Below are 22,282 nucleotides of genomic sequence, written 5' to 3'. Positions count from 1 at the left end.
CTGTCGATAAAAGTCATTTTTTATCAGTGATATAAAAAAAAATTATGAGTGTGAAGCCTTTTGAGAAGTAAAGGCAAATGGCAATGACTCTTGCTCTAAGAAGATTGTCATTACAATTGGTTGATGATAATGAATTTGATTCATTAAAAATAATATTTTGGCAATCAAATTATATATATTTTAGAGTAACGATAAGAACCACACAAATATAATATTTTTTATAAATACATAATATTTTTTCTACACCTATTAATTAATTTTTCTTTCTACCTCTACATATTAATTATTTTTTCTCTCTAACTAATTAATTAATTAATTTAACTTTCTCATTTCTATTTAATTAAATTATTTTTCTTTATTAATTAATTTCTCTATTTCCATATAATTATTTTCTTTTTTTTTCTTTAACATTAATTAATTTATTCTCTGGTCAATAAATTATATTTTATATTTTTTCTTTTCTATTACTCATATTTCTTTCCAATAAAATCAACTTAAAAATTAAAAACAATTTTTTACCTGTAACTCAAAAATTAAAAATAATATCCTATTGAAATATCATAATAATATTTTTTTAATAAAAATTAATGTGATATAATAAAATTACAAGAATAATCAACACAAAATTATGATGAATTTTATCATTTTACAATATTTGACCACCAACAACCTACCATCATCAGTTAAAAAAAAGTAACACTATTCATATGTTAATAATAATCTATGTTTATTAAAATATTAGAATATGATAGAAATAGAGAATAAAAATATTAGATAAACATTTATAAATAATAAAAATTAAAACAAATATATATTAATAAATCAACAGAAAAAAATAACAAGAAAAACAAAAAGAAAGAAGAGGGCATAAAGAATAATTATTTTTTTTGATAAACGAAAGTAATTGAAAAGTCATAACAAAATATTAAAAAAATAAAATAAAATAAATTTATTATTCAACTAAACTAACGGTAGGAGAAATATTAATTAAAATTTAGGGTTTAGAATTTATGGTTTAAGGTTTAGCGTTTAGCAAAAAAGAAACTAATTAATAAATATAACATTTTATTTAAACATATTATTAAAATATTTAATGTGAGAAATGGTTGTAAAGTGTTAAGTTATTTTATCAGTTAAATAGTTAACTGAGATAATAAATATCAAAAAATAAGTGAAAAAAATTATTTATTAATAATTAGTTACCAATTGGAATGAGAAAATAATTAATAATAGAGATAAATTAATTGGTAGAGGTAGAGAGAGAAATTAATTAGTAAGAAGAGAGAATATTAGGTATTTAAATGGAATATTTTTTGCAGACTTTTGCGGCCCGAGTTCTCTATTATTATTAATTTTTTATATTCACTTTAGTGAGTTTAAATTTGAAAAAATATTTCTTATATAGTCACAAGGAAATGGAATTGGACGAGTCATTTATTTATTATTATCAAGGAGTGACTAAGGGAGTGATTGGTTCAAATAAAGGAATGAGAATAGGATTGAGATTGATAGATGTGTGGAATAAGAATGGATATAATTGATAGAAATGTAGTGTTTGGTTAAGTGTTTTAATTATTCCCATTACCATTGATAACTTTTGGATTTATAATAGAAAAGTTATAAATATAATTTTATTATTAAAATTATGATTAATTTTAATTTTATTTTATTTTATTAAATTAAAAATATATAATATTATTATTTTTATAATTTAAAATATATAAAATATTTAAGTGACATAATTTAATAAAATATAAATATTTAATATTTTTCATATTAATTATATTTTTTCAAAATAAAAATACTTATAATAAAAAAAAATGTTGAATGTTTTAATTTTTTACTAATTATAAATAAATATTTATCTATTAAATATAAATAATATAAGATAAAGTCTTTCAAATATTATATACTTTAAATTAAATATAATATTTTATTTAATAATGTATTATAACATGGTATAATTTTTTTAATAATATTTTTTATTAAAATATTTTATATTTAATTTTTAAATATTTTTTATATAAAATTGTTATTTTATTTTTAGTTTTATATTTTTATATTTTAATTAATTTATTTTAATTTTATTATTAATATATAATATTTAAAATTAATTATATAAAATTAATTATATTATTATTAGTTATTATAATTATTACTAAAATTTTATTTTAAATAATTCTTTAATATTATTTAAATAATTGAAATTATTTATTTATAAATAAATAAAATTTATTATTATGTTAATTATAAAATAAAGTATAATATAATTATAAAATATATGATATTATAATTATAATTATAAGAGAGAAAATAGGAGAGTGGAGATAATGGGAGAGAAAGTGTATCGCTACGGAATGGGATTATTCCTCTCAATTTAGAGAGAATTGGATGATTCCTGAGTATTCCGGGAATCAAATCAATATCCTGAAATCAAAACTACCAACCAAACATCTTATTTCATTCCCTTTACCATTCATAAGTACAAAACCACGTACCAAACATGCCCTAAGTGATGTCCGAATTCTTAAGTAGTTGTTAGGAATTTTGAATTGAGAAAAATATATGACATACCTACATATTGATGGGAAAATGTAATATTCAAAACATAACATTTTCCTAAATAATTGAGTATAAAAAATGAGAAAAATAGAATTAAATTTAGGGGACAGTGTAAGACAAATTTAGCGAGAAAAATCTCTACAAATCGAGAGTAAAAAAAAACCAAATCTCTACAAATCGAGAGTAAAAAAAAACCAAGACCAGGTCACTTAACAATCCATTATCATCAACCATGTTACAAGTAAGAGTTCACTCTAAATATAATCAAACTAGAATATAATTAATTGCATTAAGATCACCAAACAATCTTGATAAAAACAACTAAACTAAGAACAAGAAATAGCAAGTTGAATCACTACAGGGACAAATGTACCCATGAGCTAAGGTGGGGTGGGCTTAAGCCCACCCTTAGTTCCTTAATTTTTGTTTTATATGTATATAAAATAAATAAATTAGAGATCCTTCCATTTCAATGCTTCTCACTCCTTTCTAAATGTATACCCTATGTATATATAGATATATAATATTCTAATATTTGAATCCTTGTTTATTTGCAATAATTTGTTTATGAAAATCTTAAATTAGTGAAATATTCTACTAATTTTTTATTATTTAATTATTTTCATTTACATTTATATTTTTATTTTTATTTCTCAAAATAAAAAGAATCTCATTTTTTTTTTTTAAAAAAAAATCTAATTCTCCTTTCTAATATCTATCTTCTTATGTATGTATATTAGTTCTAATTCTCCTCTCTAATTCTAATTCTCCCCTCTAATATTTTAAGTTTAAACCGTTATGTTTAACTAAAAAGTTGACGGAAGGATTATTGGTGACTTTTTAAAAGTTGAAGGGGCGATTTATTTCAAAAAATAATTTGAGAGCTGAAAGTGAGCGATCAGAGTAATTAGAAGGCCGTCCAGGTAATTTTCCCTAAAATATTTACTTAGTTTTAACATTACAATTGTTACCATTACGAGCAAACATTTTTAGCAATGAACAATGAATAGAATTTCGCAATAAATAGAAGATAATTTTTTTTTTACTATTTAACACTATATTAAACGAAATTTAGGCAATGATGTTAATTTATATTTTATTATTAATGAATTTTATGTTTTAAAATTCGGATATAGTTCAACTTATTTAAATATTATAATATAATGTCTTATTTGATATATAATTTATTACACAAAATTTAAGCCCTTCCCAATACAAATTTCTGAATTCGTCCATGCAATCACCTATACCAATTCTGCAATTCTAGTTTTCTGTTAGACTGACTTATAAGACTCAGAATACAGATCTTCAATGTTCAAAACATAGACCCGTAAATAACCAACAAGGTGTCAACGTTTTAAGTTGATCAAACGGTGCAAGCTCTAGCAAACGATAATCTTCTTAACCTCAAACCCCTGAATTTGTTTTTGTTCTACTATCTCCCTTGTTGTTCTATAAAATCCACTAAAAATCTAAATGAAAAATAATGTTTCTTTACATTATATAATGTGGGCCTAAATAAAGCCCACATCAAGTTGAGTCTCTCCAATTAGGAGAACAAAACCCAACATATATTTGAGTTATTATTTCGATTATTTTCTAGTGAACTATTTGATTGAAGAAAAATTATCGAATCTTCAATGATTGTAGTTGTCTGATATGTATTATTCATAATAGTATTATGTTACGACTTGTTTCGTAAGGTGTGTTTTGGGTTCAAGAATCAAGTTCTTAATTTATAAGACCGGTGGAAATTCTACAATCAAAGGGCAGCGGAAGGTTTTCGATAGAGAATTTGGGGGGAGGGGATAGAAGAACCAAGGTGCGAAGAGAAATACCGTTGGTCTACACCAAACAGTCCATAGTAAATAATAATAGACGAATAGGGCTAAAGTTCATATCTTCATTATTCTATTCATGGGTCCTTGGGGAAGAAAGATCAGCCTTATATAGGTGATGTCTTGCCCCATAATATTCGGTTACAACAAATACTAGAAAATAACAGAATTCGGTTTGTAAAGTAGAAAAGGAAAGCAAAACAAAATAATAAAACAAAAAAACAGAAATCTGGCCCATGTGCACCATAGGACCGAGACCGGGTGCCGAGAAAGGTTGCTGGAATTTATTCTAGGACCGAGGCCTTGATTTTAGACCCTAACATTATCTCCCCCTTCGAAATTCGTCGCCCTCGACGAAAAAGACCGTGGTCTGCCGAGCCTCTAATGCGCATGCTCAATATTTCAAAGAATTCGGTCGGACTTCAGCAAGTCCAGCAAATGTCGGAGTCTAGGACCGCATTTCTTAGAAGCCTTCGGTCTTCCTGCTCCACGACCAGTCCTTCCTTCGGCCCAGCACGCCAAGTGCAGCAAAATGGTCATCTTTCTTCCGGGCATACTCTAGAATGTCTTCAAACAACCAAGCCCAGTCCTTTATCCAAACCAGCAACACATGCGCAACAACATAGCCATGTCTTCCGACTACCTTCCTGGCTGGTGTTCGGTTGTTAGGTTGTTGGGTGAGCCCTTTGATTATTTTTTGGAAATTTTCAGAAGCGTCTTCCAAAACAAGTGAAACAGTTTGGCATTCGTTTTTGCTCTTTATTTGTACCGTGGCAGCAACATTATGATTTTCCAATGCCTTTTCTAGCTGGCTGCCTTGTATTATGTTGACCCGCAACCGAGGGGCACCTTACTGGACCGAGAAAGTGTGCAAGATAATGACACGTTCGTCCCTTGTCTCAAACACCAAAGGTGGGTCATAAAAATCTGATTCTTGGACGGGTTCTTGAACGCGTTCTTGAATTTCTTGATGATTAAACAGGGCCATGAACAATCTGGATTTGCACCTATAATTCGGCTCCCAATTATCATTGCAAGTGTAGCGCCGGTCTTCCTTGGGATCGGTCGTCCGGTTTGTGCTCGGCCAGACCGTGTTAACAATGCAAGGTGTGGGCAGCAGCGGCGGTTTGGCGCTGTACAAGGGCCTGCGACCGAATCGCAGCAAGAGATCTTTCTTGAATTTATGCCACGTCAATGCTTCCATATGGTTGCGATTCCGCAAATATGATTCATGCCACGTTCTTGCCTCTTTTGAGAAGTGAGTGCGGACAATGTCCAGCTTTGTGGCATCATTCGTCTTGCTCTTCCTAAATACTTGCTTGGCAAATAAGAGCCAGCCCTCCAAATTAGTCCCATCAAATTCAGGAATATCAATATTTGTGAGCCGGGTTGGATGAAGGTGGTAAGAAGCAATAACATGGGGTCGGGTGCGGGGATCTTGGCCATTATTAAACGCACCTTTTTCTATGGCTGTCAAACTTTTTCCAGAAGCATACCTTTTGTCCATATTTTGCTGAAAAGCATTGTGCAAGGCAGCCTGTTCGGTCATATTTTGTTGCAGGACAGCATTCATGGAGGCATATTGTTGGGTCAGCCCTTCGAGTAGGGTCTTAAGATCATCCATCTTTGCTGCTATCTGGTTTCTTTCATTTGAGAATCGTCTTGCTCTGATACCAAGAATGTTACGACTTGTTTCGTAAGGTGTGTTTTGGGTTCAAGAATCAAGTTCTTGATTTATAAGACCGGTGGAAATTCTACAATCAAAAGGCAGCGGAAGGTTTTCGATAGAGAATTTGGGGGGAGGGGATAGAAGAACCAAGGTGCGAAGAGAAATACCGTTGGTCTACACCAAACAGTCCATAATAAATAATAATAGACGAATAGGGCTAAAGTTCATATCTTCATTATTCTATTCATGGGTCCTTGGGGAAGAAAGATCAGCCTTATATAGGTGATGTCTTGCCCCATAATATTCGGTTACAACAAATACTAGAAAATAACAGAATTCGGTTTGTAAAGTAGAAAAGGAAAGCAAAACAAAATAATAAAACAACAAAACAGAAATTTGGCCCATGTGCACCATAGGACCGAGACCGGGTGCCGAGAAAGGTTGCTGGAATTTATTCTAGGACCGAGACCTTGATTTTAGACCCTAACATATTATTATAAAAATTTTCTAATAATCGTTTCAAAAATTGATGGAGTTGGTGAGAGTTAATCGTTCTTTTTGATAACTCACCAGTTCGATAATCTATAAGGCAACATTATTGTATTTTTTTATTTTATAAATTTATAAATTTTTTATGTAATGTTTTTGTTGTTATGCGTAAACAATATTTATCATTTATTAATTTAATGAATATTTAAAAAAATTATATTTACATGAGTTGACCCTTCTTAAAAATCATTAAGAAATATATTTTATGAATTTCTTTATTGAAATGAGGATTGCAATTATAATAAACTAAGCAATTCAGGATATAATCTTTAAATTATCTGCTATCTTAAAAAGTTATTTCCTTTCAAATAGAAAATAAATAAAAAAAAGCAAGGTGACTTTTTTTTTTGAAAATCGACTTAGCGTTATTTCATTAAAAATTCTCAAAAATGAGAAAAAAACCACGAGTTTAAGAGATCATTCTAGACAAACCTATAATGATTTTGAAGTCGTAACATTCTGAATAAAAGCTAAAAAGCTAAAAACGTAAATGAATTATCTGATTACAATGTTTTCAATTCTAGTGAGTTTAAAAAACGGTAAATTCCAGTTCCTACAGATATTCCAGTTCTGTTCCGTGCTTGGAATTCTTGTCCACGTTCCCACAAGGGCGCTGCAATCCGATACAATATCTTTCCATAACTCTTCAACGCTCCTGCGGGTTCTGCCATATACCCTTGCATTTCGTTCTTGTCAAATGTTATACATCACTGCTCCAAATCCGCACTTGAACACGTTTGTTGCAAATATATTTCTCTTGGCTTTGAGTAGTGCTGCATCTTTGATTTCATTTCATTCGCTCGGGAAACTGATCAGCTCCAGACTTATGTAGAATCTATCCTAATGCTCTGAAGCAATACAACAGCTCCCGAATAGGTGATCTATGGTTTCTTCATTTTCTGTACATAGAAGACAGTTCGTGTCCGGAATACTCATATACTTGCTGATACGCAAGAGGAGCTCATTCTACTCTCTATGCTTTTTCCCGTATAGCAAGGTGGCTTTGAAGACAATAGTATTTTGGTTTGCATGCATACAGAAAATTGTTCAATAATAATTTCATAAATATTAACATATTTGATAAAAAAAAATTATACCACAAGATGTTTTCAAAATTTTGTCCACTCAAATAATTTTTATCTTTCCACAAAACAACACAAAATTAAAAGCGTTACAAATTACAATCTAACAACTGTGTTAAATAGGATTAATGGTTCATTTTTTAGTTAGTTACTTAAAATGACAACAAATTGAAGAAATCAATGCAAAATGCGTACGTAATTGCAAGAATATCTCTAGCTGGTAAATGGTTAAATTGAAATTTAAATTGGTATTAGTATCGGTAATGAATTTTAAATTTCAATTGAAAATTAATTATAACCGGTCAAATAAAAAAAAAACTTAACTTTTAGAAAATTTAATTTGTTTACACATATTTTTTAAAAAGAAGAAAATTTATTTTGTTCTTTTTTATCTTGATTTTTTTAACCTATTTTTTTTTTTTTGTTATCTTTTAGACATTTTGAATCTCATTCACATGTTGTCCTGCGTATCATTTTTTCATTTAAACAACTGAGATCGAAAAAGATTGAATAATGGATGATTTTGAGGGAGTAATGATTATTTTTGATAAAAAAACTTAAAGGGTATTAATATATATAAATAAAATATAAAATAATAATTTAAATTAAAAGGTATAATCTATTTGATATGTTTTTTATCATTTTAAGTTTTTTCAAACAAACTCATTAGCTATTATAATAACAAAAAATTTATATTAAGTTTGATTATCACTAATAATACTCTTATTAACAAACCCTTCTACCCCTTTCAATCCATTAAAGACATTTTACCTAGTTAATATCCATTAGAAAAAAGTAACATCATGTTTAATAAAATTGTAACCCTTTCCTTGGAGGTCCGATCAACTTCAATAGAGAAATCTGTCTAACTTCTTCCTAAAGAAGAATCGTCTCTATATATGGCAATTGTAACATCTCATTTGTTATCAAGAAAAAGCACACAAAATCAGAAATTATAGCATGCACGAGAAATGGAATACAGCAACTATAGATCCAGTGCTGGTTGAGATTATTTGAAGGACAAAAACCCTACTTACAATTGACAAAACACAAGACTAGTTATTCAAGTTAGTTCGAAATTTAAACCTAACCGAAAAAAATTATTACAAGCTATAAACACCGATAGAAGGTGTCAACACTGATCCGAGCCACAACTTCCCATCTTTCTCCTCTGCTTCGCTTATAAACTTCAAACTTTTTCCTTCACAATCTTCCAACACCTTCACAATTTCTCCATTCTCATTCAGCTTTATAACCCTTGCATGGGGTTTCTCCTTCTTTCGCTTTTCATCCATTGATGTTGGGTCTAACTGCTTAACATGGCCCTGTTTTGCATTTGAAGAGGACCCATATGATGAATTCTTGAAGTCAGTATTGGTGCTCGGCCCGGCTGTGTTGATATTGGATGGCGTGGGCAGCAACGATGCTTCAGCGCTGTACAAGTTACCACTGCTCATTAAGGACCGATATGTTGCTTCTTGGACTTTAGCCATGACCATGGCTTCATTTAAAGAATCTGGGAATCGCAGCCTGATGCAGTTTGCAATTTCCTCCCTTAGACCGGACAAATAGCAATCTATGACGTACTCCATTGGCATGCTGTAGAGTTTTTGAGAGATCGACATGTATCGCAGATTATATTCTTGAACCGACCCAACCTGTTTTAAATTCATCAGTTGTCTCATTGGTGTGTCATGTATAGAGGGCCCGAATTGAGTCATAAGGTCTCTTTTGAACACGTCCCAAGATAAGGCTTCCATATGATTTCGGTTTTGAAGATATGACCCGTACCACATTCTTGCTTCTCCAAAAAAAATGAATGGGGGCGATTTCTAATTTAGTGGCATCCTTAGTTTTGTCCACTCTGAAAAATTGCTCGGCAGAAATTAGCCAACCCTCGACATCCGACCCATCAAACCGAGGAAAATCGACCTTGGTTAGCCGAGTAGGAGGAGCATAGTGTTGGTCGCGATTCTGGCCAGGGTGCGGGGGCCTAAATGGGGAGTAACCGTGGCAAGAATTATCTTCATAGGGTCTGTGGCGGGGTTCTTGCACATTTCCAGATGCCCCGCTCTCAAAGGCTGTCATTCTTTCTTCAGCCGCATCAAATCTTCGGTCTATGGCAGCTTGCATCGCAGCTGTTTGTTGGGACAGGTTTTCAATGAGGGCCTTGAGCGCATCCATTTCTGATTGCTGGCGAGTTTCTACCATGTTGAGAATCGGCCAGCTCTGATACCAAGATGTTAGACTTTAAATTATGACCGAGCCTTTCAAGTTCTTTAATTCAAGAAACGGGTTCTTGATGATCGGGGCCGATGGTGGAATTCAACACTCAAGCGCAGCAGATATAGAATGAGAGGAGAATTCGAGGTTAGGGAGAGAAGAGCCGAAGGGGAGGAGAGAAATACCACTAGATTACACCTAGCGGTCCAAGAAGGAGGAGGAGGGCCGAGAGATAACTTATAGCACCAATTTTCAAAATATTCAATTCATAGCCCCAAAAAGTGGGGTGGGCATCACCATTTAAAGAGGTTGGTTTACCCAAAAGTATTCGGTTACAACAAACTTTCAAAATAACAGAATTCAATTCAAGAGGAATAAGAGGGAAAGTAAACAAAACAGAATTATTCCATAAAAAACATAAACTGGCCCATATGGACACTTGGGCCGAGAGACGGGTGCATAAAATATTTTAGGACCGAGGTTTTGATGAGCAGCCCGTAACACCTTCTTACATAAACATTAAGAAATATATTTTGTGAATTTCTTCATAGAAATGAGGATTGCAATTATAATAAACTAACCAATTCAGGACATAATCTCTAAGTTACTAACTTATCTGCTATCTTAAAAAGTTGTTTCCTTTCAAATAGAAAAGAAAAAAAAAAGCAGCAGGTGGTTTGGAAGACCAATGTATTTTGGTTTGCATGCATACATGAAATTGTCAGTCATTTTTTAAAATAATAATTTAATATTAACATATTTGATAAAAATTTGATACCACAAGTTATTTCCAAATGATTTTTATCTTTCCATAAGACGAGACAAAATTAAAAGCGTTACAAATTACAGTCTAACAACTTTGTTAAATAAGCTTAATGGTTAATGGTTCTATCTTTTAGTTAGTTACTTAAAATGACAACAAAGTGAAGAAATCAATGCAAAATAGTGGACGTTACTTGCAGGAATATCTTAACTGGCAAAGGGTTGAATTGGAATTGGTTTTGGATTTTAAATTTCAATTGAAAATTAATTATAACTGATCAAATAAAATAAAAAAAACTATAATGTTTAGAAATTTTATTTTGTTCATACTTATTTTTTAAAAAGAAGAAAATTAATTTTGTTCTTTTTTATCTCTGACTTTTTTAACCTACTTTTGTTATCTTTTACACATTTTGAATCCCATTCACATCTTGTCCTGCCTATCAATTTTTTCACTAAGTTGAACACGTTTTAACTAGTTCTACAAAAAAAAACATCTGTTTGAAATGCTTTTTATCATTTTATGTTTTTTCAAACAAACTCATTAGTTATTACAATAAATTCAATTAAAAAAAAATTACATTAAGTTCAATTATCACTAACTAGCATTATTTCCGTGCGATGCAAACGGACAAATTTATAAAAAAAATTAAAATTTTTATATTAAAATAATTGAATCACACTATATAATATATTAACGGTTTCATATTGTGTATATATTCTTTCACATTTCTAATTTTATTAATATTTTGTGAATTATCTAATTTCAAATTTATTATAATTTTTTTTATAGATTTTTTTTTAAATACAACTAAAATAAAATAATACAAATATGGTCATTTATTCAAATATTTAGTTTTTTCCGTTCTATTAATTTAATTTTTAAAAAAAAAATAAGGTGAATTATCACATTATCTTAAATTGGCAAAAATAATATTTGAGAAAAATATGTTTGTATTTTTTTCTCTTGTGTACATAATTATTTCAGCTTCTATTATATTCTCTCAAAAATTTTGAAAACAGATTATTATACATTAAAAGTCAAAATATTAATTAAAATATATGTGAAATATCTACTAAAAAATAATATTAAATCATTTTTTTTATGTCAACACCAAAAAAACTCTTGTTTCAAAATTATATATATATATATATATATATATATATATATATATATATTTATACTTAAATATTATTATATATATAATTTTATTTTGGTTAAACAATAATATTAATTATTATTTTTTTTTAAATAATTCAATTTTATAATATTTTGTATAAAAATATATATATATTTACAATAATATTATAAATTAAATTAATAAATATTTATCATTTATTTAAAATATATCAAAATATAGAGTTAAATATATTCTGTATTATTTTATATATATATATATATATATATATATATATATATAATCTATTTATTATATTTTTGTATTATATATATATAAAATAATTAAAATATTAATATTATTCATTAAAATACAATTTTATTTATAGTTTCATTACAAAATATTTTATTAGGTTTTGTTATAAAAAAAAATTAATAATAAAAAAAATCTAAATCCTTGGAGACAGAGAATTATCGGGTTCCTCTTAATTTCAAATCCTCGTCTTCTTTTTCTTCCCATTTTTCTTCAAATCAATATCGAATATTTTCCTCTAGGTCTCTCTTACGCCGTCGTCACCCTTCTTCGTCGCGTCGTCGTTGCCCACCTCCTCTTTTCGTGCTACTTATACCTAAGGAAAAATGAGAGTCAATTTAAGAAAGACATAGACCTAAGGAGAAAGGAGAGACGAATTTGATGAGAAATTCATATAAAATGTGTAAAAATAAAAAATTATTTTCTTTTCTAAATCTACGGAGACAGAATACTCGTCTTCCTCTTGATTTCGAATCTTCGTCTTCATTCGCTTCCCATTTTTTTTCAAATCAAGATCGAATATTTTCCTTTATGTCTCTCTTACGTCATCGTCGCCCTCCTACGTTGCATCATCGTCGGCCTTCTCTGTCATGTCGGCGTCGCCCTCCTCCTCTTCTCGTGCTACATATACCTAAACAGAAAGGAGTGTCGATTTAAGAAAGACCTAAACTTAAGAAGAAAGGAGAGACAAATGTAACGCGAGAATTTGATTAGAAAATCATATAAAATGTGTAAAAATAAAAAAATTAATTGATTTTAAATTTAAAAAAATACTTTTCAGAATCCACGAAGGTAGAGAATCATCGACTTCCTTTTAATTTCGAATTCTCGTCTTCATTCGCTTCCCGTTTTTTTTTCAAATCAAGATCGAATATTTTCCTCTAGTCTTTCTTCCGTTGTCGACACCCACCTCATATTCTCGTGTTAACTATACCTAAGGAGAAATAAGAGTTGATTGAAGAAAGACATAGACCTAAGGAGAAAAGAGAGAAAATTGTACCGCGAGAATTTGATAAGAAATTCATATAAAATGTGTAAAAATTTGGTAGATATCACCCTAAACTTTTAGTTTTAAACATCATTATATATATTATCTCCGTTTACGTAGAGACTCACACATGTCATTTTACCCTTACATTTGGTCTTCCCCATCAATCATAAATTCACATACGCATTTACGTAGGGACTCACACATGCCATCTTATCCTTACTTTTGGCCCATCAATCACAAATTTACATACGCATTTACATAGGGACTCACACATGCCATCCACATCGACCACAAATTCACCCACTCATATTCACTATATAGGGACTCACACATGCCATCTTATCCTTACTTTTGGCCTTCCCCATCAATCACAAATTCACCCACTGGACTCACACATGCCATCCATATCGACCACAAATTCACCCACTCATTTATAAATTCGCATAAATTGAGACTCGAACTCTGGTCTCTAATATAAAATGTGAACACTTTAACCATTAGACCACTTGTATTTTTTGAATTTAATTTAAAATTTTATGTATGTATAAATATTTAATCCTTGTTAATTAATAATAGATAAAATATATAATGAATAAAAGAAAATTAATTAATTAATTATATAAATAATAAATATGTGAACACTTAAATCATTAGACCACTTGTACTTTTTGAATTGAATTTAAAATTTTATGTATGTATAAATATTTAATCGAAGAAAAAAATATATTTATGTAAAATTAATAATTAAATATATTATATATAGATTTTAGGAGAGAAAAAGCGCTTAATATTAATTTTTAAGTAAATTAAAATATTTATAATTTTTATTTTATTAAAAAATTATAAAAATGATGTCTAAGAAAATATGAAATATATATATAAATGAGGAAAAAGAAAATAAAAAATAAATTAATTATTAGTGTTATAAAACGGAAATTAATTAGGAAATATATATTATGAATATGAGAGAGAAAGGAATATAAAAGTAAATTTGTAATTTTATTTTAAGTTTAATAAATCATTTAAACATTATTATATATATTATATATATATTATTAAATATAAGTTTATATAAAATTATTGAAGAAAAATAATATATATAATTAGGAAAGAAAAATTAGTAAAATAAAATAAAAATTAATTAGAAAGGATAAATTAATAATGATGGTAGAGAAACGGTTATAAAACATAATAAGCTTATGTGAGATATGGTGAGAGCGTGAATATCACCCTACATTTTATATTTTAAGCATCATTAGATATATATAGATAACACTCTTATTAAAATGCAAATTCTTACCCGTTTAACAAACCCTTGGACCCCTTTCAATCCATTAAAGACATTTTACCCAGTTAATATCCATTAGAAAAAAGTAAACATCATGCTTAATAAAAATTGTAACCCTTTTCTTGGAGGTCCGATCAACTTCAATAGAGAAATCTGTCTAACTTCTTCCTAAAGAAGAATCGTAATTGTAACATCTCATTTGTTATCAAGAAAAAGCACACAAAATCGAGAAATTATAGGCTAGCACGAGAAATGGAATACAGTAATTATAGATCCAGTGTTGGTTGAGATTATTTGAAGGACAAAAACCCTACTTACAATTGACAAAATACAAAACTAGTTATTCATTCAAGTTAGTTCGAAATTTAAACCTAACCGAAAAAGAAATTATTACAAGCTATAAACACCGATAGAAGGTGTCAACACTGATCCGAGCCACAACTTCCCATCTTTTTCCTCTGCTTCGCTTATAAACTTCAAACTCTTTCCTTCGCAATCTTCCAACACCTTCACAATCTCTCCATTCTCATTCAGCTTTATAACTGTTGCATGGGGTTTCCCTCCCACCAATAAGTAATGCAGTTGTTTGAAATTTATGGGAAGCCTCAAAACTATCTTCCCAATCCACGGATTCGCAACAATTGCGTGCGAAATTGGCCCTTTCTTTGAGTGGAGAGCCACCCAGAATTCCCCTTCCGAGTTCCTCCTTATGTTATCTGGAAATCCAGGCAGCTCTGAAAATATTTCAGATTGCCCTGTTTTCGAACCTTTCAGCCATAAACGATGGATTCTACATGTACTAGTTTCAGCTATCAGAACAAATGATCTGTCTTTGCTCAACGCCACCCCATTGGCAAATGCAAGCCCTTTGAGTAAAACAGTTACTTCCTTAGTTGATCTATCGTATTTCATCAATCTCCCTGTTCTGTCTCCACTCAGAACCGATGCCATGAATTGCCTGTGTTTGTCATGAATTGTCAATTTTTTCTGTTAAATATAAAGCTGAAAACATGTTTGAAAAGAATACTTGATTGATTACCTCCTTTGAAAGATTGTGCTTGAATCAGAGAAGTAAAGAACATTCTCATCCTCATCAATGTCTATATCATTGGTGAAAACAAGGGGTTTTCCTTCAAATTCAGTAACCAGCTTAGATGCAAGACCTCCATTGGATCCAACAACATGAAGGCCGAGATAAGCATCTGCTATGTATAAATCGCCAGTCTTCCGATCAAATCGCAAACCCAATGGTCTGCCACATATGTGTTCCATATCCAGTGCAAATGGACGGGTGCAATTCTCCCTTCACCAGAAAGTTCATCAATAAACAAACCCTAAAGCACTCACTCATATCTACAATTATTTACCTGTTAGAAGATGTGACAGCAAAGTCAATCCAACGACGTTCGGCTCCGACCCATTTGAGGATTCTTCCATCTGCAACTCCGGTGTAAGGACCGTCGCCGTTGGCGTCAAAAGCGAGGCTCTCCGGCCCGAAAGCTCCGATGAGATGATTAATCTCTGCTTTGTGAAGGAAATCTTGAGATTGAGGGATGATGGGTGGAGCGAGTAAATGATTAAAATTGAAAGCTACAAAGATTGACAGAGCTGCAAGTGCTGCTGCACCATGGATGAGTCCTGGCTTCATTTTTTCTCTCTCTACTGTATCAGTTCAGTCGTTGTGAGTGAAGACGGATACAAAAAGGGGTTGATTTTTTAGGCTTTTTAGTCAAACTTATTACTTTTTATGTATCAAAATTTTGTAACAGTTCAATTATTTTTTAGGTGGAGGACTTTGCTTGATTAATGGGTCAAAAATTCAAAATATCACTCGTCACTGTTCCAGACAAACCGACAAATAAGAAATTAGTGCAAACAAATATTTTTTGTTTTTGTTTTTGTTTTTTCTACCTAGCAAACAATTTTATTACCATTTGTACCCATATAAAGTTATAAACTACATTCATTGTTTCGATTAAGCATATTCTTTCATATCACAAATTTTAGTTATAATTAACATGGTTACTTTAAGCATGATATTGTAATATATTTGGTTAATATTCTTGCAATAAGGGTCTATACTTTTGGTGGTTTATTGAAGTAAAATCATCTTTACAGACTACATTTATAATTTTGACATGAAAAATTACTTTTCTAGCAAATTTCATATTGACTTGTAATATCATATAATATTTCGATATCACATCATCCACCATCCTTAAAACCAGATGAAGAACTAGTTGAACATTGAATTGAAGTTGTTTATTATTTCATTTGTTATTTTATAATCCTTAATCAAAACTTCATCTTCTTCAAGTTTTTTGATTTTTCTTTGGAATGTCATTCTCTAGATTTTCCTATTGGATGTATTTTAATTTGTTTTCATATCTCCTCATTTAATGTATTATATTCAATTTTATTGTTGATAATGCTATTGTAGAGGATTTGTGTATCATATTCAACTATTTAAAATAGGTTTCTAAGAAATTTCATCAATATTTTTCTTCTCTTTGTTCAATATCCGCATTATTTTAAGTCTCTCAATGTTGTGTGGATATTTAATAGATGCTTAATATGAGTCCTATTTTTACACTACCCTAATTCAATTATTTTATTTTATAAAATGTTTTGTCTAAATTGTACAGAGACAAAAAAAAATGTATTAATATGAAAGATAAAAAATAAAACTGTTGAGTTTGGTTTTAATTTTATTTTGGTTTAAATGGTTGCTCTACCCTTTTAAAAGAAAATAAAAATTCTTTTGAAAGTGAATTGAGTTAAAATATTGATTTATCTTATAAAATATTACAATTTTATAATCATAAAGAAGTTTAATAATTCAGATTTTTAGGTAAACTTTAAGTAGTTAAGCTCTTATCAAAATTTTACAAATTATTTAATTTTTATATAATTTTACAAAAATTAAATGAATTTATATTTAAATATTAAAAAATATTAATTATTCAAATAAATACTTATATGATTAGTTTTTTTAATTAATTTATGTTCAATTAATATATTTTTTTAATATTGTTTTTATCATTTTTTGTAAACTTTAAATTTTAATAATTTGTAGTATAATGGTAAAAATTGACTTAATCCATTTAAAAGGAATCATGCTAGCTAGTTAACTAAGTTGTATTTAATTAAAAAAAAAACTTTTGATTTTAACTATGATTTCATTCTAGAGGGAAATTTGACGAAATAGGCACGAAGATTGACTTATTTGACCTGGTGGTAAGATATAATTTTTATTGCGTTCGTGGTCTTTTTATTTTTTTTTACGAAATTGTCCTTGTAACTACGTTTAGTATAAATACTCTAATTTTTTATTTCTTTCATTTTTTTTCTCTCTCTTCTTTTGTTCTCTCTTTCACGGCGGCGGCGACGGAGGCGGCGGTCCTTATGCAGATACAGATTTATGTTCTTATTTACCTAATCTTTATTTCACCCTAACCTAAATCGGTTTTTGTTTTTATTATACGATCTTCATTTTTTTCAAACCCTAACCCTAAACCTATTGTTATATAAAATAACATGTTCTTATTTGGTTCATATTGGTTTATATTTGGTATTTGGTTCATATTGGTTCATATTTGTGGTTCATATTGGTTCATATATGTCGATGATGATATTTGCAGATAATCTCAAATCATATGAGTTTTGTTTCAGGGAAGTTTCGCTAAGTGCTTAGCGTTTCGCTAAGTGCTTAGCGTTTCGCTAAGTGCTTAGCGTTTACTCCACCTGGATTCATGTTCTTTTGAATCATGTATCTTTAATCTTGTAACTGGAACGACTTCTTCATTTGTCAAAAATGGCGACTCAAAAATTCTTAGCATTTCGCTAAGTGCTTATTTATGAGAATGGGTCAAAATATAATGTTACAGTTGGGGAAATTTCCAACCCATTGAATGAGAATTCAAGGAAAACCCGTGCATCATTTGACCTTAACGACCCTGTGAGGATGTTCTTGTGGGGCTCGGAAACTAAACAACTTTTGACTCGAAAAGAGGAAGACGACTTCTTTGATCAAATACAGGTATTCAAGTTTCAATCCTAACTGCATATTGTTCCCAACAATCAGATAATTTCTCAAGCAATGCATGTTTCATTCATAACCGCGTGTATTTCTAATTGGAAGTGATTTTTTATTTTTTTTGATATAAGATATTCTTTGGAATCTAATACACATTATAATGTGATTTTTTGTTTCAGTTTACTAAGATTATTTTAGGATCATAATCCAGATTTTTGTGATTTTGGGAAACATAACAAATGTAAACTTTAGACAAAAGTATACCAAAATTTCATGACCCACACCACAAACTCACATACATATGTGCATACATCTCAATAAGAAAAAAGAAGTTTGAAAGGCATTTTTGCGTGGGAGTTTTTGTCAATTTAAACTGAGTCTTTTATTACAGGAAGGGAGCATGGGTCTTCTGAAAAGTGTTGAAAAATTCAAGCCTCAAGCTGGTTGCAGGTTTGCTACTTATGCATACTGGTGGATAAGAAAATCCATTAGGAAGGCGATTGTCCAGCACTCTAGAACGATCCGCCTTCCAGTAAAATATTATTCCTTTCAAGAAGCTAAAGCAAAACGGGAGCAACCAAGGACTTGATGCCTATGCTAACTTGGTCATATAGGAAAGGATTCTAGACTAATTGGAGAGACTATTTTTTACTTATTCCAATTTCAGTTTCTGGGAAAAAATATAGCAATATCTTCAAAAGTTTGTTTTTTAATTAGTAATAGATTTTGTATATATGAAAACATATAATATGTAGTTCACAGTTGTAATTGTAATTTTTTTAGTTAATGTGGTAAAAAAGAATAATATGTTTGATAAGACTATTTGTTCTTGGTACAATTTCATTTATGCAGAGCTCTTTTATTCATTGATAGAAGTGAAGTTCTAGTTCTTTATACTGTTAAGATAAAAACAAGATCTAAAGAGGCATTTCAAGATTCAAATTTATGTAAGTGACCTCATATTTGAAGTAATGTTCTTATAAAAATTATTCAAAAAAGGTGTGATTTTTTTTTTCAGATTTCGACTATACTCCATCATGAATGTCTTAAATATGGAATCGAATCCAAGCCATATCACGGACTTGAACCAAAGGATTAAAAGTTCAATTCAGATTGGATAGTTGGATAGCTCGAATCAGTTTGTATTCTTACCCAACCAAGGTTCATTCATCATAATTCATAAGATGTGTTACCAATATTTTGTTATAAAATTTGATTGAAAATTTTAAGATTTGGTTCTCTACAATAGTTGAAAGATTAAACAACACAAATAAGAAGAACCTCTCTATTTTATTCAACTAACAAACTAATAATGAACAACATCATTAACATGAAGATTCAACCATTCAAATAAAAATCTAATCACCCCCATGAAGACTTCCCACAAGTGAAGAATACACAGTATCATCAGGAACTAAACCAGCTTCTTTCATCTCATCAAACAATTCAAATGCCTCATCCGATCTTCCTACCTTCGACAAACCCGAAATCATCGCAGTATAACTCACCAAACTCCTATCAACACCTTTCAATCTCAATTCCCCAAACAATCTCAAACCCTCTTCAATATTCCCACAAATACATTCTCCAACAATGTGTTATATGTGTATATATTTGCCTTCAATCCTCTTCCCATCATCACAATCAATAAATCCCGAGCTTCAGAAACTTTCCCATGCTTACATATCCTATCCATTACAACTGTCAATGAGTAAACTGTAATGTTTACCTTAGCCGACATCATCCGATGAAAGAAGTCGAACAAACGATCGGTTTGATTGCATTCCTTCAGTGGAAGTAAATAAACTATGCAGGATCTATCATCTATGTCAAAATCTCTGTCTTTCATATATTCAAACACCTCTAAAGCCTCTTCAAACTTCTTATTATCAGCATAAACCCTAAATAACATGTAAAAGAGCTTGCAGGAAATTTTCTCTTCTTTCAAATACAAAGCAACTAAAGTTACTATATCCTGAAAAGTATGTTTGATATCATCATCAAGAATAAGATTGTTCAACAGATTCTTGGCTTCAACAAACTTTCTGGATTTGAAGAGACGACTAACAAGCGTTATATGTGCTTGAAGATCCGGCCTTTGCACAATCAGAGACGGTTTGCTTTGAAGGTAATTGAAAAAGGTTAAGCGATAACGAGTTGGGACATTAGGGTTTGAAAGAACAAGATGTGTTACTTGGGGATTGAGACTTGAAACAAGAGATTGTCTAATCTGGAGATGTGTTGAAGGAATGGAATTTACAAGGATCTTGGAGATGAGATTCACAATCTCTTCTAGGTTGTAAGTAGGGTTTGTGGGAAAGAGATTCTTTACAGTTGGGAAGAATTTTTGAGTCGCCATTTTTGACAAATGAAGAAGTCGTTCCAGTTACAGGATTAAAGATACATAATTCAAAAGAACATGAATCCAGGTGGAGTAAACGCTAAGCACTTAGCGAAACTCTAAGCACTTAGCGAAACTTCCCTGAAACAGAACCCACATGATCCGAGATTATCTGCAAATATCATCATCGACATATATGAACCAATATGAACCAAATACCAAATATAAACCAATATGAATCAAATAAGAACAGATTATTTTATATAACAATAGGTTTAGGGTTAGGGTTTGAAAAAAATGAATATCGTATAATAAAAACAAAAATCGATTTAGGTTAGGGTGAAATAAAGATTAGGTAAATAAGAACATAAATCTGTATCTGCATAAGGACCGTCGCCTCCGTCGTCGCCGCCGCCGTGAAAGAGAGAACAAAAGAAGAGAGAGAAAGAAAATAAAAAAAATGAAAAAATTAAAGTATTTATACTAAACCTAATCCACTTAGCTATAAGGGTAATTTCGTCAAAAAAAAAATAAAAAGAACACAAACGCAATAATAATTATATCTTGCCACCAGGTCAAATAAGACAACCTTTGTGTCTATTTCGTCAAATTTCCCATTCGAAGGTCGAATATTTTGTTGGTAGATGATAATCTTTGGTGACTAGAAACTCTGGCAATAGCGGGCCCAGCCTACACACCCTTATAAAATAATGAGAAATAATGGAACTAGTTCATCTGGCCCAATACTCTTAACAGGCCTGTAAGCTATACTGGGCTGACCTTCCCTGCAAAGCCCACGTTTATTTTTATTTCTTAATAAGGTATTTTAATGATAAATCTTTTAAACTTTGTCACAGAGTTATCAATAATAGGTACAATTATACTTTTTCTTAACTTATTATATTTAAAAATAATTCAACTTGGCAGAACTATATATATATATATATATATATATATATATTATGCTGGATGAGAATTTTTAAACAAGTCCAACAAATATAAATTATTTCAAATTCTCTTAATATATAACATATGATATATGGATTAAGACAAGCAAAAATTAACTCTATGTGACTTATTAATATATGGATAAGAATATATAATTATATATAATATCAGTTTGAAAAGGTGGTCTTATCATTCTAGACCAATTTCAATTTAGATATTTTCTTCTTACTATCAACATTGTAATCATAGTGTAGAAGAATTTCTACATGGTCTTATCTTTTAGATGTTACAAATAATACTTTATATCCAAAATAAAAATTATTTAATTCAACTAATAACATAAAGTATCTCATAATTTAAATCTTTAATAAAATATAAATATAATTATAAGTGACATTATACTTTATATGAAATAAAATGATTATTTTTAAAGTTGGAATTAACAATATAAATATTATTCTCAATAAATACTGGAAACTTGTAAAGTTCAAGTCTTGTCAAAATTGTGCTTCATGCTTGGAAGTGGATAAAAATATATATTATGATTATTGTAATTATTGTTA

The 22,282-nt window shown here is 29.8% G+C and overlaps 1 protein-coding gene and 1 pseudogene across 1 annotated transcript; both read right to left on the bottom strand.

Annotated features, from left to right (window-relative positions):
* Positions 1–14,614: 14,614 nt before the first annotated feature.
* Positions 14,615–16,100, bottom strand: LOC124918075 (protein STRICTOSIDINE SYNTHASE-LIKE 10-like). The gene is made up of 3 exons (XM_047458330.1): positions 15,762–16,100; positions 15,434–15,697; positions 14,615–15,352 (listed from the first exon to the last, which is right to left on the bottom strand). The coding sequence occupies exons 1-3, from the start codon at positions 16,040–16,042 to the stop codon at positions 14,785–14,787; spliced, it is 1,113 nt and encodes a 370-aa protein (XP_047314286.1). The 5' UTR covers positions 16,043–16,100; the 3' UTR covers positions 14,615–14,784.
* Positions 16,101–19,617: 3,517 nt separating this feature from the next.
* On the bottom strand, positions 19,618–20,789 carry LOC124918072 (annotated as a pseudogene).
* Between the last annotated feature and the right edge of the window lie 1,493 nt (positions 20,790–22,282).

The sequence above is a fragment of the Impatiens glandulifera genome, unplaced genomic scaffold (assembly GCF_907164915.1).
Source record: "Impatiens glandulifera unplaced genomic scaffold, dImpGla2.1, whole genome shotgun sequence".
Lineage (NCBI taxonomy): Eukaryota > Viridiplantae > Streptophyta > Magnoliopsida > Ericales > Balsaminaceae > Impatiens > Impatiens glandulifera.
This window is presented reverse-complemented; position numbering and strand designations above follow the sequence as displayed.

Coding starts and splice junctions, on each gene's coding strand:
- LOC124918075 (XM_047458330.1), bottom strand. CDS start 16,042: ATGAAGCCAGGACTCATCCATGGTGCAGCAGCACTTGCAGCTCTGTCA. Junction 15,698..15,761: donor GCTGTCACATCTTCTAACAG/GTAAATAATTGT, acceptor TTTCTGGTGAAG/GGAGAATTGCACCCGTCCAT. Junction 15,353..15,433: donor AGCACAATCTTTCAAAGGAG/GTAATCAATCAA, acceptor TGACAAACACAG/GCAATTCATGGCATCGGTTC.